Here is a 15,037-nt window from a genome sequence, read left to right on the forward strand (position 1 = left end):
TTGCCGTTGCCTTCCTCCGACCGTAATGGGGATGGATGAATGATGATGATGATGAAGACGACACAACAACACCCAGTCATCTCGGGGCAGGTGAAAATCCGTAACCCCGCCGCGAATGAAACCGGGACACCGTGCACGGGAAGCGTGAATGCTACCGCGAGACCACTAGCTGCGGACTGTCTACAACAAAAATATATCTCGAAGTCACAATCTCAGACCTGCTGCTTTTCTGCTTCACACTGTTTCTTTTCAGTTTTCGTGCTACTGACAAGGGAAACTCCCCATCGCACACCCCTCGGATTTAGTTGTAAAATGTCCCAGTAGATAGCCCGTCAAAAACTGGACACAGACCAAGCATGAAAACTGAAAGGAGGTGTACTGAACTGTGGAAAAAGAAGTAGAACAGAAGTAGTAAACGATCCAAGCTCAAGATGTGCAATATCGAGCGATTAGTTACAGTCACAGCGTCGTGGTTGTGTGGTCACGGTGTTGGACTGCAAAGCGCGACATCCGTGTTCAGATCTCCCTCTTGCCCTACATTTTTTCTTTTTTTTCACAAAATTATAAACTTTTCGTCCGGTCACGCCGCGTCTGTTCTCTTTCCGTAGTCTTGGTAATTGTCATACTATACATTGGTTACAGTATACGAGTTACTTGGTAAGAATGTATTACTATCGCAAGTAAATATGATGAATAGTGAGAGCAGGCGAGAAGCCGCAAAGACCTCTCGCAGAAATTAAAACAAGAAATATACGGGTGTGAACTATCTTACAACAAAGGAATTCAAGAGTCAAACCTTCCGAAAAGGAACGCAAGAGTCAAAACTTGTGGTTATTGTGCAGAACACAATAACACATAGGAGCTCCCTTCTTTACACCTCGCTGTTGCAAGCGAAAGTTACATCACGACACAGACACAAATTCGAACACAGCGAACAGACACGTCAACGACCGGATGGACAGTTCATAATTTTGTGTAAAAAAAAAGGTATGGGGCACGACAGAGATTTGACCACGGATCCTCCCCTTCACAATCCAGCACATAGCCACGATACCGCAACTGTTCAAATATGTTGAGTGAAGCAAATCGTGAGTAGAACCGTTCACTGGTACGATTTTGCTTCTTTTTTCACTGTTCAGTACACCTTCTTCCTGTTTTCATGCTTGATCTGTCTCCAGTTTTTGACGGGCTATCAACCAAGCCGTAGTTGTACTTCATATGGAACTCACATTAAATGCATTTGAAGTCGGTGGAAAACGTTACACAGCTCTCTTGGAGATAGTGGTTAGTATCGCGCATTCATGACCAATGTTCGTGAAACTGTAGTCATGACATCGACAGAAGTTTGTGACAATTGAGAATAAGCAATGAACGATTCAACTAGCTAGTTATTATCCAGAAATTCTTTATTCATTATATAGTCACTATCTTCTTATTTAAGCAAGGTCGGTGTAGTTAGAAGCAGGTTACACAAAGCAATTCAAAATCTTCTTTTATTGCTGTTTAACGTTCTCATATCGACCTAGAGTCTTGCACTTTCCTGTGTAAAGGGCCCAGAAGAATGACGGAATGAGGACAAATATCCACAACCTACTGGCTGTGAGAGGAACCCCCCCTCCCCCAACATGCGTTAATACGTCTTCATGTTTTCCTTGTTGTGACATCGATCACCAAGATTAAATATCGACAATATTCAGAAACAAACTGAAAGGCAGTTACTTTATCTACAACTACAACTACATCTGTATGTACATACATACTTCGCAAGCCACCTTATGGTGCATGGCTGACAGTATTATACAATGGAGTGAAGTTGACGGATTTTGTACTCTAAACGTAAATATTTCTCAAATCAATTCAGGGAATAAAATTTATGGTCTTTATTATTTTAGTCTGGCAGACAGGAAAATTAAAAAAAATAGTGCGTTGGTTAACTTGACCCCACCTGGGATTGAATTTGACCAATTATCTGTTTTATGATAATTGTGGATTATTTATGGGGACTTTAATTATTCTGGAACTTTATCAATAATTAAGAAACAAATCTGGCCCAATAATTAAATTTTAATACCAATTTCAGGGTAACATACAGAGAAAGTTTAAACAGAAAAAATGTGGTCACTAATTTGCTCTGTGGAATGCCGAAGAAACCCACACTTACATTGGACCTGGACATGACAACTACAAAAGGAAAACAATTTCTTCAAAATGGTTCAAATGGCTCTGAGCACTATGGGACTTAACACCTGAAAACTTAGAACTACTTAAACCTAACTAACCTAAGGACATCACACACATCTACACCCGAGACAGGATTCGAACCTGCGATCGTAGCGGTCGCGCGGTTCCAGACTGAAGCGCCTAGAACCGCTCGGCCACAACGGCCGGCAAAACAATATCTTCCAACTATTGGGTTTTGGAGAGACACATTGACAAGTTAACATACAGACACTTTCAACAACCACTTTCTCACTCCACAACTAGACTGTTACAGACAGTTGTTGCTGCATCCACTGTGTCACATTATTGCTGCATTCATTCGGCCACACTCCTGTCGCATTCACCAATGTTTCTTCCTAACAGAACCGCTCGGTCAACTACATTCCAAAGTCCTCAGCTGGTTAACTTCAGCCCGGGTTCACCAGTCAGTACACTACTAATGCTGCATTCGAATATTACTTGGTTGTTTTTCCTACTCATTTGCATTAACATACATTTTTCTACATGTAGAGCAAAATGCCATTCATTACTCCAACGGGTCATCTCGTATCCTCCTACATCACTCAACTATGACATCTGCCCGTACGCCACAGTATCATCAGCAAACAACAGCAGATTACTGCTCACCCTATCCGTCAGATCATTTATGTATATAGAGAATAAGAGTGGTCGTATCATACTTCACTTGAGCACTCCTGACGATGCCCTTGTCTCTCATGAACATTCGTCGTCGAGGACAACGGCCTGGGTTCTATTGCTTCAGAAGTCTTCGAGCAACTAACTTATCTGGGAATGTATCTTGTGTCCTCGTGGGCAGCGTGTCAAATGCTTTCCGGAAATCTAAGAATATGGAATCTGCCTGTTACCGTTCATCTATAGTTCGCAGGATATCACGTGAGAAAAGGGCAGGCTGTTCCGCAAGAGCGATGCCTTATAAAACAGTACTGATTTGTGGACGGAAGCTCTCTGGCCTCAAGGAAATTTACTATATTTTAACTGAGAACATGCTCAAGAATTCTACAGCGTACCGGTGTTAAGGATGTTGTGCTGTAATTTTATATATATATACAGACTAACCAAGCGGATATTCACATTACTCAATAGCTACAAATCCAAGCCAGCATGGTTCATAGAGACTGAAAAGGACATTGAAAATGCTGGAGTTACAATAGACACAATAAAAAACAGAACACATTTCAGAAAGGCAGTTCAAAGGTCAGAATTTCGGGGGAGAAAGAAAATAACTAGACGAAAGTGGACTCAAGAAGAAAGGGAACAGCACTCTAAAAGGATGAAGGAAATTTGGAAGCTGAAGAAATCTAATACAATGAAGAGTAGCCAAAGTTGATTCATCGTACCCTCCAAATGGGTTATTCGAAAGAAAAAAAAAATACAGGGTGGTTCATTGATCGTGACCAGGCCAAATATCTCACGAAATAAGTCTCAAACGATAAAAACTACAAAGAACGAAACTTGTCTAGCTTGAAGGAGGAAACCAGATGGTGCTATGGTTGGCCCGCTATATGGCGCTGACATAGGTCAAGCGGATATAAATTGCGTTTTTTAAAAAATAGGAACCCCCATTTTTTATTACATATTCGTGTAGTACGTAAAGAAATATGAATGTTTTAGCTGGACCACTTTTTTCGCTTTGTGATAGATGGCGCTGTAATAGTCACTAACATATGGCTCACAATTTTAGACGAACAGTTGGTAACAGGTAGGTTTTTAAAATTAAAATACAGAACGTAGGTACGTTTGAACATTTTATTTCGGTTGTTCCAATGTTATACATATACCTTTGTGAACTTACCATTTCTGAGAAGGCATGCTGTTACAGCGTGGATTACCTGTAAATACCACATTAATGCAATAAATGCTCAAAATGATGTCCGTTAACCTCAGTGCATTTGGCAATATGTGTAATGACATTCCTCTCAACAGCGAGTAGTTCGCCTTCCGTAATGTTCGCACATGCATTGACAATGCGCTGACGCATGTTGTCAGGCGTTGTCGGTGGATTACGATAGCAAATATCCTTCAACTTTCCCCACAGAAAGAAATTCTGGGACGTCAGATCTGATGAACGTGCGGGCCATAGTATGGTGCTTCGACGACCATTCCACCTGTCATGAAATATGCTATTCAATACCGCTTCAACCGCACGCGAGCTATGTGCCGGACATCCATCATGTTGGAAGTACATCGCCATTCTGGCATGCAGTGAAACATCTTGTAGTAACATCAGTAGAGCAACGTCGGAAATCAGCATACATTGCACCATTTAGATTGTCATCGATAAAATGGGGGCCAATTATCTTTCCTCCCATAATCCCGCACCATACATTAACCCTCCAAGGTCGCTGATGTTCCACTTGTCGCAGCGATCGTGGATTTTCCGTTGCCCAATAATGCATATTATGCCGGTTTACGTTACCGCTGTTGGTGAATGACGCTTCGTCGCTAAATAGAACGCGCGCAAAAAAGCTGTCATCGTCCCGTAATTTCTCTTGTGCCCAGTGACAGAACTGTACACGACGTTCAAAGTCGTCACCAGGCAATTCCTGGTGCATAGAAATATGGTACGGGTGCAATCGATGTTGTTGTAGCATTCTCAACACCGACGTTTTTGAGATTCCCGATTCTCGAGCAATTTGTCTGCTACTGGTGTGCGAATTAGCCGCGACAGCAGCTAAAACACCTACTCGGACATCATCATTTGTTGCTGGTCGTGGTTGACGTTTCACATGTGACTGAACACATCCTGTTTCCTTAAATAACGTAACTATCCGGTGAACGGTCCGGACACTTGGATGATGTCGTCCGTGATACCGAACAGCATACATTGCACACGCCCGTTGGGCATTTTGATCACAATAGCCATACATCGACACGATATTGACCTTTTCCGCAATTGGTAAACGGTCAATTTTAACACGGGTAATGTATCACGAAGCAAATACCGTCCGCACTGGAGGAATGTTACGTGATACCACGTACGTATACGTTTGTGAGTATTACAGCGCCATCTATCACAAAGAGAAAAAAGTGGTCCAACTAAAACATTCATATTTCTTTATGTACTACACGAATATGTAATAAAAAATGGGGGTTCCTATTTAAAAAAAAAAAAAACGCGGTTGATATCCGTTTGACCTATGGCAGCGCCATCTAGCGGGCCAACAATAGCGCCATCTGGTTTCCCCCCTTCAAGTTAGACAAATTTCGTTCTTTGTATTTTTTTCGTTTTACGCTTATTTCGTGAGATATTTGGCCGGGTCATGATCAGTGGACCACCTTGTATAAGTATGACTGAAGCCAAATCATCACTTTCAAATAATACGAGAATTTCTGGCATAGTACAAGACAAGGGCGAGGACCAGCGACGGCTAAAACCCGCATGACGAAGCAGACAGGGTCAGCAGCTTCATCAGACCGTCTACAAAAGACTCGTCATTGGACGAAGCAAGAATATTAAAAATGACTTGGACAAAATTTCCAGTTTGGCGTAACGAATGACAATTTCCATTAAATGTGAAATTAAAATTTGAAATGTAATTTTTCAATAGGCATTCTCTCAATCGAAAGTAAACAGCAATCGGTGTAAAATATTCAGCGAAACAGTCTCGAACACAACAGATGTTTCTTATGCTCGGCCCACCAAAACAATCATCTGTTGCGATCGAGACCGTCTTACTAAATTAAAATGTTTTAAACGCGCATAAATGCTTAATAATACCCATATAAAGGAGGAAGAACGCGACAGCATCCAATTACGAGAAGAGTGGTGAACATCTCCAGCACGTCACAAAGTGTAAACGATTAGGGGTAACTGAATTTTATCCATAATGCATACAATTGATCTCAGTGACTGTTCTTGTGTAAGGTGTAGAACAATAACAGCTTCAAGTCACAACAGAAGGTGATTTCATTTAACACAAGACCTATTTCGGGCTTGTGGCCTTCTCCAGTCGGGCTAACATTCATTTAAACCGCCTGAAGATGAGGACAAGCCCAAACTAGTCGTCTGTTTAAGAAATGTCACCTTCCATTGTGACTGGCAGCGATTGTTGATTTAGGTGTAGCACTTCCGTCGATATGCAATGGGACGAACACACAAAATAATAGTTGTGGAAAGCAAATGGAAGACTTACTTGGTTGGGTTCTGGAAAGTTTTGGTGCATCTTTAAAGCTAATGATATTGCGCTCATTTTATAATATTGTTCTGCGATATTTTGTCCTCGTCGAGAAGGCGTGAAATGGGTATCTGACGAATTCAGAGTATGACTGGGAAAAACCGACCAGTTAAAACCGATACCGATATTTTAGTTCTGAATAACCGGTATTTTTCCGTATGTGTTTGGTCTCGGTGATAAAAGGTGTTTTTTATATTTTTTGTTAATAACCGAGTAAAAAAACGAAATATCAATTAGCCGCAGCAACAGTGTAAAATTTTCGTTTTTAATAAACCTTTTTTTCTTTTTTTTTTTGAAGAAATTGAGTAACTTTATTCAAAAATTTGCATTGGTTTGAAGTACTGTGTTATTATAGAAAAGAAATCAGAGCTATTCCAACAACAATGCTGACAGAAACGAGCAACGAACACTTGGCATAAGAAATGGTACAGCATTGCTCAGACAACAATGTTCCCTGTTGCTGTGTGTCATGGCTTAAGGTACGCATGTAAGTGTAGTGTGCAAGATTTGCCCACATCTGTTTATAAGTTTCTCGCCCCGCCGGACACCTATTGTATTGTGGAATGGCACCAACCCTAGTCTGTAAGTATTTTTACGAAGCGACGTAGCAATGAAGTTAAGCGCTCCATTTACGTGCGATTTCTATGAAATAATAAAGAGGAAAGAAATATGGTAACAGTAATAAATTAAAAACTTTGCAACAATACTTTCATGGCATACAATAAAAACAGAAAGTAGCTGATTTGCTGCCTATGTTTACGTAATATCATTTATCTGATTGTAGCCCTTGAAAACGGACAACTTAACACGAAAAACGGAGCTCCTTAATCTCTGTTTTCACACTTTAGCACTGACTATTCATAATGACCGAATGGTGGTATGATCCCCGATTATAACGTGATATTTAAGCGGAGCTTCAAAAAATTAGAAATAGTAGGAGAATATTGGTGATTTTTTGTAGCAGTCAACCACTTGTCACATTTAGAGAAAAGCCGCGAACGGTGGAAGAACTATGTTTTCTTTTATTTTCCTAATTAACATGATATTTTGATTTTGTGTGTCTTGAAACTGAATGAGTTAAAATTTTTCAATCTTCGTTCGATTTCTGTGTTTATTACAGGAAGTAATAGGAATAAAAAACCTAAAATCGATTACTTCGGAAACCATCCCTAATTCAGAGACGCGTTGAGAGGATCGTAATAATTTGATGTAGCCCATATTAAAATGCCACAGAAATATTCGGGAAATGAAAATGGGAATCTTTAGAAGAAAGGCAACGTTATATGCGCAATAACCCGTACGGTAAATTTATACAAGTGATGCTCGTGCAAGACGGTGAAACAATAGGACATTTGATTATTTTCTGAAAACCGTCTTAAATTGTCAGTTACGTCGTTTTACGCTAGTAATGAGCTTTTCTCCTCATGGTTTTCAATATTAAAAAAATGGAAACGAAATTCAAGTAATCTGAATGCCCGGTAAAACGCTCCTTTCGAGTTATGTGATGTCTGTGGCTTCACTGGCTAGCACGCTGCTCCTACTCTCGTGAAGTTCGCTCACAGTGACACCTTGTTTTGGAATTTACCTTTCGGAAAATGGATTACAAGTGCTGTGTACTAACACAACTGACAAATATATCTATAAAAACTCATCAAAATTTTTTGTTGAGACTTATAAAGAATAAGAAGGCGCATAAAACGTGGCTGCAACTCGCTTGTACCCAGATCCATATAAGATTGTTTATTTCTGTGAGGATCATTTTAATGTAAGCAAACACTGTATACGAACACGTTGTCATCTGTAGCGTAATTTGCAAGATCGATCTTCATTCGGAGCAAGTATTTTTCTTTTCTTTTTCCTTCCTATCCTCTTTGCTTCTTGTTACTGTCTTCTTAAGTTTACTTTATTGATAATACAGTCATGTGAGAGAATTAAAATCTATATCCTATTGCAATTTAATGTCTATTTTCATTTATTTGTTTCATTTTATACCTGATCAATTTGAGCTGAATCGCAAGAATGGTGTTAAGAAATTGCATTTCGTGCCTGATGTAGCTCTTATTTTAAACACTCTAGAAACCAGTTAAGGATTTCCGATCACACTATTCTTCATACAACTCGTTGAAAACAGTAATTTGCCACTTTCAACTGTCTCCAAAGAGACTGCTGTAAAGCCGTATGATTCTGGCAAAGAGACAAATTTAACATTGCTCTTAACCTACGAGGAAATGTAGTAACAACAGGGCATTGCGGTAAAATGAAAGTTGGTCTTTCTTAAGAAATCTGAAATCATTGTATTTCAGCAGCAGTTAAGTATGCAGCAGAACAAAAAATACTTTTAGGTTCTGATACGTCAACTGCATATTTTTTAGACATAATTTTCCGATGTTGTAAATTAATGACCTGGGGGAGCAGAAAAAGTGCAATTTGTAAAGTTATTGAACGCAAACACGGTGATGCTCTGTAGTTTCGCACGAGCCTTATCATGCTATCTGGAAGTTGAGAAAAGAGGTACCTAGAAAACATTAGTAGTTGTAGTAGTTGTGGCAACAACCACAGCAGTTAACAATCAGAATTATCTTGTCAATGAAAGAGTTTCAACTGTGTTTTAAGTCGCCCTGGAAGAACTTTTGAGCAAGGTCCGAACGAATAATCCAGTTCCAGATTCTCTCAGTTTTAAGACAATTTTGGAGGGAGTGAGAGAGACAGAGAGAGTGAGTATTCGGTCACAGAAATAAAACGCAAGTACGTGCTGTCGCCAGATATAAAGCTGATCTTCTATTATTGTATACTCAACACCAGGAAGGAAAAAGAAATAATATCCAGAACATTAAAGAAATAACAATTCAGAAATAATATTTAGATTGAAATTACGTTCATCTGTGTCAAGAGGTAATTATATAGAATATACTCAGTTATGATTCGTTAAAAAAAAATTTACTCTTGGGCCTATTTTCACAGCGTGGATCTGTTGTTTTGTGGTCGTCAGTCGGTAGGTTGGTTTCATGTAGCTCTCCAAATTAAGCCTATCCGAAGTAAGTAACTTCATCTCTACGTAGCCACTTCAACCTACACCCACTTTAACCTAATCACTGCCGTCAAGCCTTCACATCCCTCTACAATTTTAATCCCCACCACCACCACCACCACCACCGCCATTACCAAACTAAGTATTACTTTATGCCTCAAAATGTGTTATCAGGCAACCTCTTTTTTTTTTTTTTTGCCAAGCTGTTGAACATATTTGTTTTCTCTCCGAGTATCTCTTCTTTAGTTATTCGATCTATCCGGCAAATCTCCAGCATTCTTTTATAGCACATAACGATCCAAGGTCGCTGGCCTGTAACTTTTACGACGTCCATCGACGCACATTTTATTAACTGAAATTGTCACAAATTTTGTGCAAATTTGCGCGTATTTCGGTTTTTGCAGGAGTGTTCGTTTCATCCATGTCATTTTCAGTAATTGGCATTCCTTTGTCCTGTTCATAGTTTAATTAAGCATTTTGTATACACTCAGAAGACGTAATTACGTAACTCCGGAAAGGTTGGTCATCCAGAGATTCTTACGTTCAGTTGCAATAGAACTGGTTAAAATCATAATCATAAATATTAATACAAATCATATTCTGCAATAACGCCTGAATGTCCACATTTTAATCCACCAAAAAGTTGTTATCACAGTTTGGACTTTGGTATCAATGTAACATCCCAAAAAATTATCTTTGAGATATTATTGCTTTTGATAGAACGTTGGCGTCAAGTGTGGCAGAGAGATTAGTTCTGAGTGGTGGTCAAATTACAGACAGTCTTTGCAAAGTAATGGACAGGCATTGTTTGCTGTTAATGTAACTACTTCAAGATTATGGCAAGTTTACATGAAACGAATTGTGGACTTTATCGATGTTGCACCAAAGTTTGTTTAAAAAAAATGAATTCATAGCAATAGTATTACAGTCATTTCGTAGTAAGACCAGACCTCATCTTTGAACTATCCGAATGGAATCTGAACACGACGCCGCAACGAGATATGTTCAAATGATTTTTTTCCTAACACTACTACTGTTGTAATATTCACGTTATTGCAATAAACTGGGTGTATACATGATACACAATTATGATGACTCATCTACGCGGTTCATTATTAATTACCGTTCAACATTAGTAGGGGTTTAGTGGTCCTCCAACTCCTTAGCCATCTCTGACGGAAATGCAAGGTCATCGGCAAACCATATAGTGTTCCTTTCATATCCCAGAACCTTAACTCCTTTTCCAAATTTCTCCTTAGTCTCCTTGTCTGTTTTCTTATGTGTAGATTTAATAACATGTCGGAAAGACCGCTGTGTAGCCTCCCTTACATGAGCTTCGACTCGCCTAAGAGCATTTTCTTTTCTATACACTGAAGAAAATATTTCTGTCTCTGTGTTTTATGACTGACAACTCCAGAATTCTAAAGACTTCATTCCATAAGAACGTGAATAGCACCTTCCAGATCTATAAATGTTATGAACGAGCGTTTGGTTTTCTTAAATCTATCTTCTAAGAAAAATCATAGCGTCAGTATAGCTTCAGGTGTTCCTGTTAGGTTGGCGTATAAGTTCGTTTTTCATGTTGGTATTCCGGTTGCTAAGGGTTTATTTATCGATTGTCATTTTTTATTTGCAGCTGACTGTTGCCATTTGAGTTTACATTTTGTCATCTGGAGACAGTGAGTGGAGTTATGGACGCTAGAAAAAGAAGTTCCAAATGGAACGTTTTCGACATATTCTTCTGTTTGAGTACAGTAGGTGGGTAACTGCAACGGAGGCAGCCCGGAATATTTGCGCCGTATGAGGTTAATGCCACTGGACAGAGCACGACAAGAAAATGGATTTCTCGTTTTAAGGAAGATCGTTTTGACATGAGTGACTCTCCACGTTCAGGAAGGACTTCGGGTTCAGATGGGGACTGTTTAAACGCATTAAACCACAATGATGCATGTCGGTGTATTTGAGAACTGGAAAATGTTTTCATTCCGCCATCGTGCGACATCTGCATGCAACGAGGAACGTTCAAAAAAGGAGTGTGTGCGTACCGGATGCCCTACGCCAAAATCACAAAAATTAGCAGTTGGCCATACCTGTATCTCTACTTGCTTGTCAAAAATCAATCGTCTCGTGAACAACACCGACCATTCCTACCCTGTATAGTTACTGCTGAGATAAATTGTGACTTTATGGCAAGGTAAGCATGACCAGAAGAAGGGATCGGTTGGTAGGACATGTTCTGAGGCATCAAGGGATCACCAATTTAGTATTGGAGGGCAGCGTGGAGGGTAAAAGGCTTAGAGGGAGACCAAGAGATGAATACACTTAGCAGATTCAGAAATATGTAGGTTGCAGTAAGTACTAGGAGATGAAGAAGCTTGCACAGGATAGAGTAGCATGGAGAGCTTCATCAAACCAGTCTCAGGACTGAAGACCACAACAACAACAACATGGCAAGGTAAGTAAAAGAGAGGAATGGCTGAGCCCAAACAAAGCAGCAACTCCCCGTACAAAGACTACACGCATCCACAAAAGATATTATACACCTGGCGGACAAGTGACGGTGTGGTGCGCTACGAGTTGCTTCCTCGAGGTGTAGCCATCAATGCTGACATTTGTTGTCAACAACTGAGACATCTTGCAGACGCAGTCCAAGAACCACGACCGGTAAGACTGCGTGAAGTGATGCTGCTGCAGCCGGCCGCGGTGGTCTAGCGGTTCTAGACGCTCAGTCCCGAACCGCGCGACTGCTACGCTCGCAGGTTCGAATCCTGCCTCGGGCATGGATGTGTGTGATGTCCTTAGGTTAGTTAGGTTTAAGTAGTTCTACGTTCTAGGGCACTGATGACCTCAAAAGTTAAGTCCCATAGTGCTCAGAGCCATTTGAACCATTTGATGCTGCTGCACGATAACGCCGCCCGCATTCTGCTAGCCTGACAAAAACACTGTACAGGAGTTGGATTGGGAAGTCATTCTGCAGCCACTGATCTTCCACCCTCAGGTTTTCGCCTTTTACACTCTCTGTCGAGCAATCTTCAAGCAGCTTCCTTACCGCATGAAAATGTGCTCCGAACACGGATCGACGCCGTCTTCACCTCAAGACCACGTGATTTCTACAATCGCGGAATCGAAAAGTTACCCTAGCGCTGTCAGACAGTTGTAAGTAGTGAATGAGAATACATTATTGATGGCTAAACTATATGTATATCTGTTTCGTTTATTAAACTTACGCAAAAAGGCTACAAACTTATGCATCAACTCAATATATTTCTCCAGAACAATAAATGGTCGTTTCCAATGTCGGACTCTAGCAGTTGTTCCAGCTTTCTGAACGTAACTCGTCTTAGCGTATCACAACCATGATCTATTAAAAAAGGTCGTTTGATATACGTCATTATATGCCTTATTTGGTATTGGTATTGAATATGCCACACAATATTTCAGATATGAAGGTTATACACTACTGGCCATTAAAATTGCTGCACCAAAAAGAAATGCAGATGACAAACGGGTATTCATTGGACAAATATATTATACTAGAACTGACATGTCATCACATTTTCACGCAATTTGGGTGTATAGATCATAAGAAATCAGTACCCAGGACAACCACCTCTGACCGTAATAACAGCCTTGATACGCCTGGGCATTGAGTCAAACAGAGCTTGAACGGCGTATACAGGTACAGCTGCCCATGCAGCTTCAACACGATACCACAGTTCATCAAGAGTAGTGACTGGCGAATTGTGACGAGTCAGTTGCTCGGCCACCATTGACCAGACGTTTTCAATTGGTCAAAGATCTGGAGAATGTCCTGGCCAGGGCAGCAGTCGAACATTTTCTGTATGCAGAAAGGCCCGTACAGGACCTGCAACATGCGCTCGTGCATTATCCTGTTGAAATGTAGGGTTTCGCAGGGATCGAATGAATGGTAGAGCCACGGGTCGTAACACATCTGAAATGTAACGTCCAGTGTTCAAAGTGCCGTCAATGCGAACAAGAGGTGACCGAGACGTGTAACCAATAACACCCCATACCATCACGCCGGGTGATACGCCAGTATGGCGATGACGAATACACGCTTCCAATGTGTGTTCACCGCGATGTCGCCAAACACGGACGCGACCATCATGATGCTGTAAACAGAACCTAGAGTCATCCGAAAAAATGACGTTTTGCCATTCGTGCACCCAGGTTCGTCGTTGAGTACACCATCGCAGGGGCTCCTGTCTGTGATGCAGCGTCAAGGGTAACCGCAGCCATGGTCTCCGAGCTGATAGTCCATGCTGCTGCAAACGTCGTCGAACTGTTCGTGCAGATGGTTGTTGTCTTGCAAACGTCCCCATCTGTTGACTCAGGGATCGAGACGCGGCTGCATGATCCATTACAGCCATGCGGAAAAGATGACTGTCATATCGACTGCTAGTGATACGAGGCCGTTGGGATCCAGCACGGCGGTCCGTATTACCCTCCTGAACCCACCGATTCCATATTCTGCTAACAGTCATTGGATCTCGACCGACGCGAGCAGCAATGTCGCGATACGATAAACCGCAATCGCGATAGGCTACAATCCGATCTTTATCAAAGTCGGAAACGTGATGGTACGCGTTTCTCCTCCTTACACGAGGCATCACAACAACGTTTCACCAGGCAACGACGGTCAACTGCTGTTTGTGTATGAGAAATCGGTTGGAAACTTTCTCGTTTTAGCACGTTGTAGGCGTCGCCATTCGCGCCAACCTTGTGTGAATGCTCTGAAAAGCTAATCATTTGCATATCACAGCATCTTCTTCCTGTCGGTTAAATTTCGCGTCTGTAGCACGTCATCTTCGTGGTGTAGCAATTTTAATGGCCAGTAGTGTATATTCAACACGATACATGTGTGCTTTAACACCATCTTGTTCTTAAGAAACAAATAAATTACGAGAAAAACCGTAATGAAGTTGCTGATAAGCTGTGCAGAACCGGCACCGGGTAGTAAAATGCAGATAACAACTACAGAACATTCCCATTAGCCCCCTGAGGTTGTAACGAGTTTGAAACTGGGTCAGCTGATAGAGGAGGGCGTTTGACAGCGCCGGACTTACCTGCACGTAGTGCTGCACGGACTCGAGCAGCATTCCATACATGATGGAGCGGTGCGCGAGGAGCGGAGCTGGTGAGCACTGCGAACGCACAGTAGACACGTCCGTCCAGGCCGGCTGCCGCCGCCACACTGCCAGGGCTGAGCCGCGCCGCTGCGCGCGTCAACAGGTGCTCTGACGGTTGCGCCACGGCCACCTCTCGCCCAATGGCAATCGGACGCGGGGCGACCCTGTTCATGCTCCTGACATTGACTTGTACTATGTACACAGTGAGAGCTCCATGCACTCCACTTTCCAAAAATCAGAACGAAAACTCAGAAATGGTATGACGCACAGCCATCAGCAACGGGCACACATAACAGCAGAACGTCTTCCCGTTGCTCATCGCACTGAGAACTGTCGTTTTTGACCGCGAAATGTGTGGGAATCGACGTTCCAAAGAAAGGGCTGGCAGATTAAAACTGTGTGCCGGACCGAGACTCGAGCTCGGAGGCAAAGGTCCCGAGCTC

General features: G+C 41.6%; 1 protein-coding gene across 1 annotated transcript in view; it reads right to left on the reverse strand.

The window, feature by feature from the left end:
* LOC124612875 (soluble guanylate cyclase 89Db-like) overlaps window positions 1-14,645 on the reverse strand; it is a 468,418-nt gene extending 453,773 nt beyond the window's left edge. The window contains exon 1 of the mRNA XM_047141315.1: window positions 14,532-14,645. Within this exon, the coding sequence (XP_046997271.1) occupies window positions 14,532-14,573 (42 nt within the window). The 5' untranslated portion in view covers window positions 14,574-14,645. The remainder of the gene's footprint in view (window positions 1-14,531) is intronic.
* Between the last annotated feature and the right edge of the window lie 392 nt (window positions 14,646-15,037).

This window comes from Schistocerca americana, chromosome 4 (assembly GCF_021461395.2).
Source record: "Schistocerca americana isolate TAMUIC-IGC-003095 chromosome 4, iqSchAmer2.1, whole genome shotgun sequence".
Taxonomy (NCBI): Eukaryota; Metazoa; Arthropoda; class Insecta; order Orthoptera; family Acrididae; genus Schistocerca; species Schistocerca americana.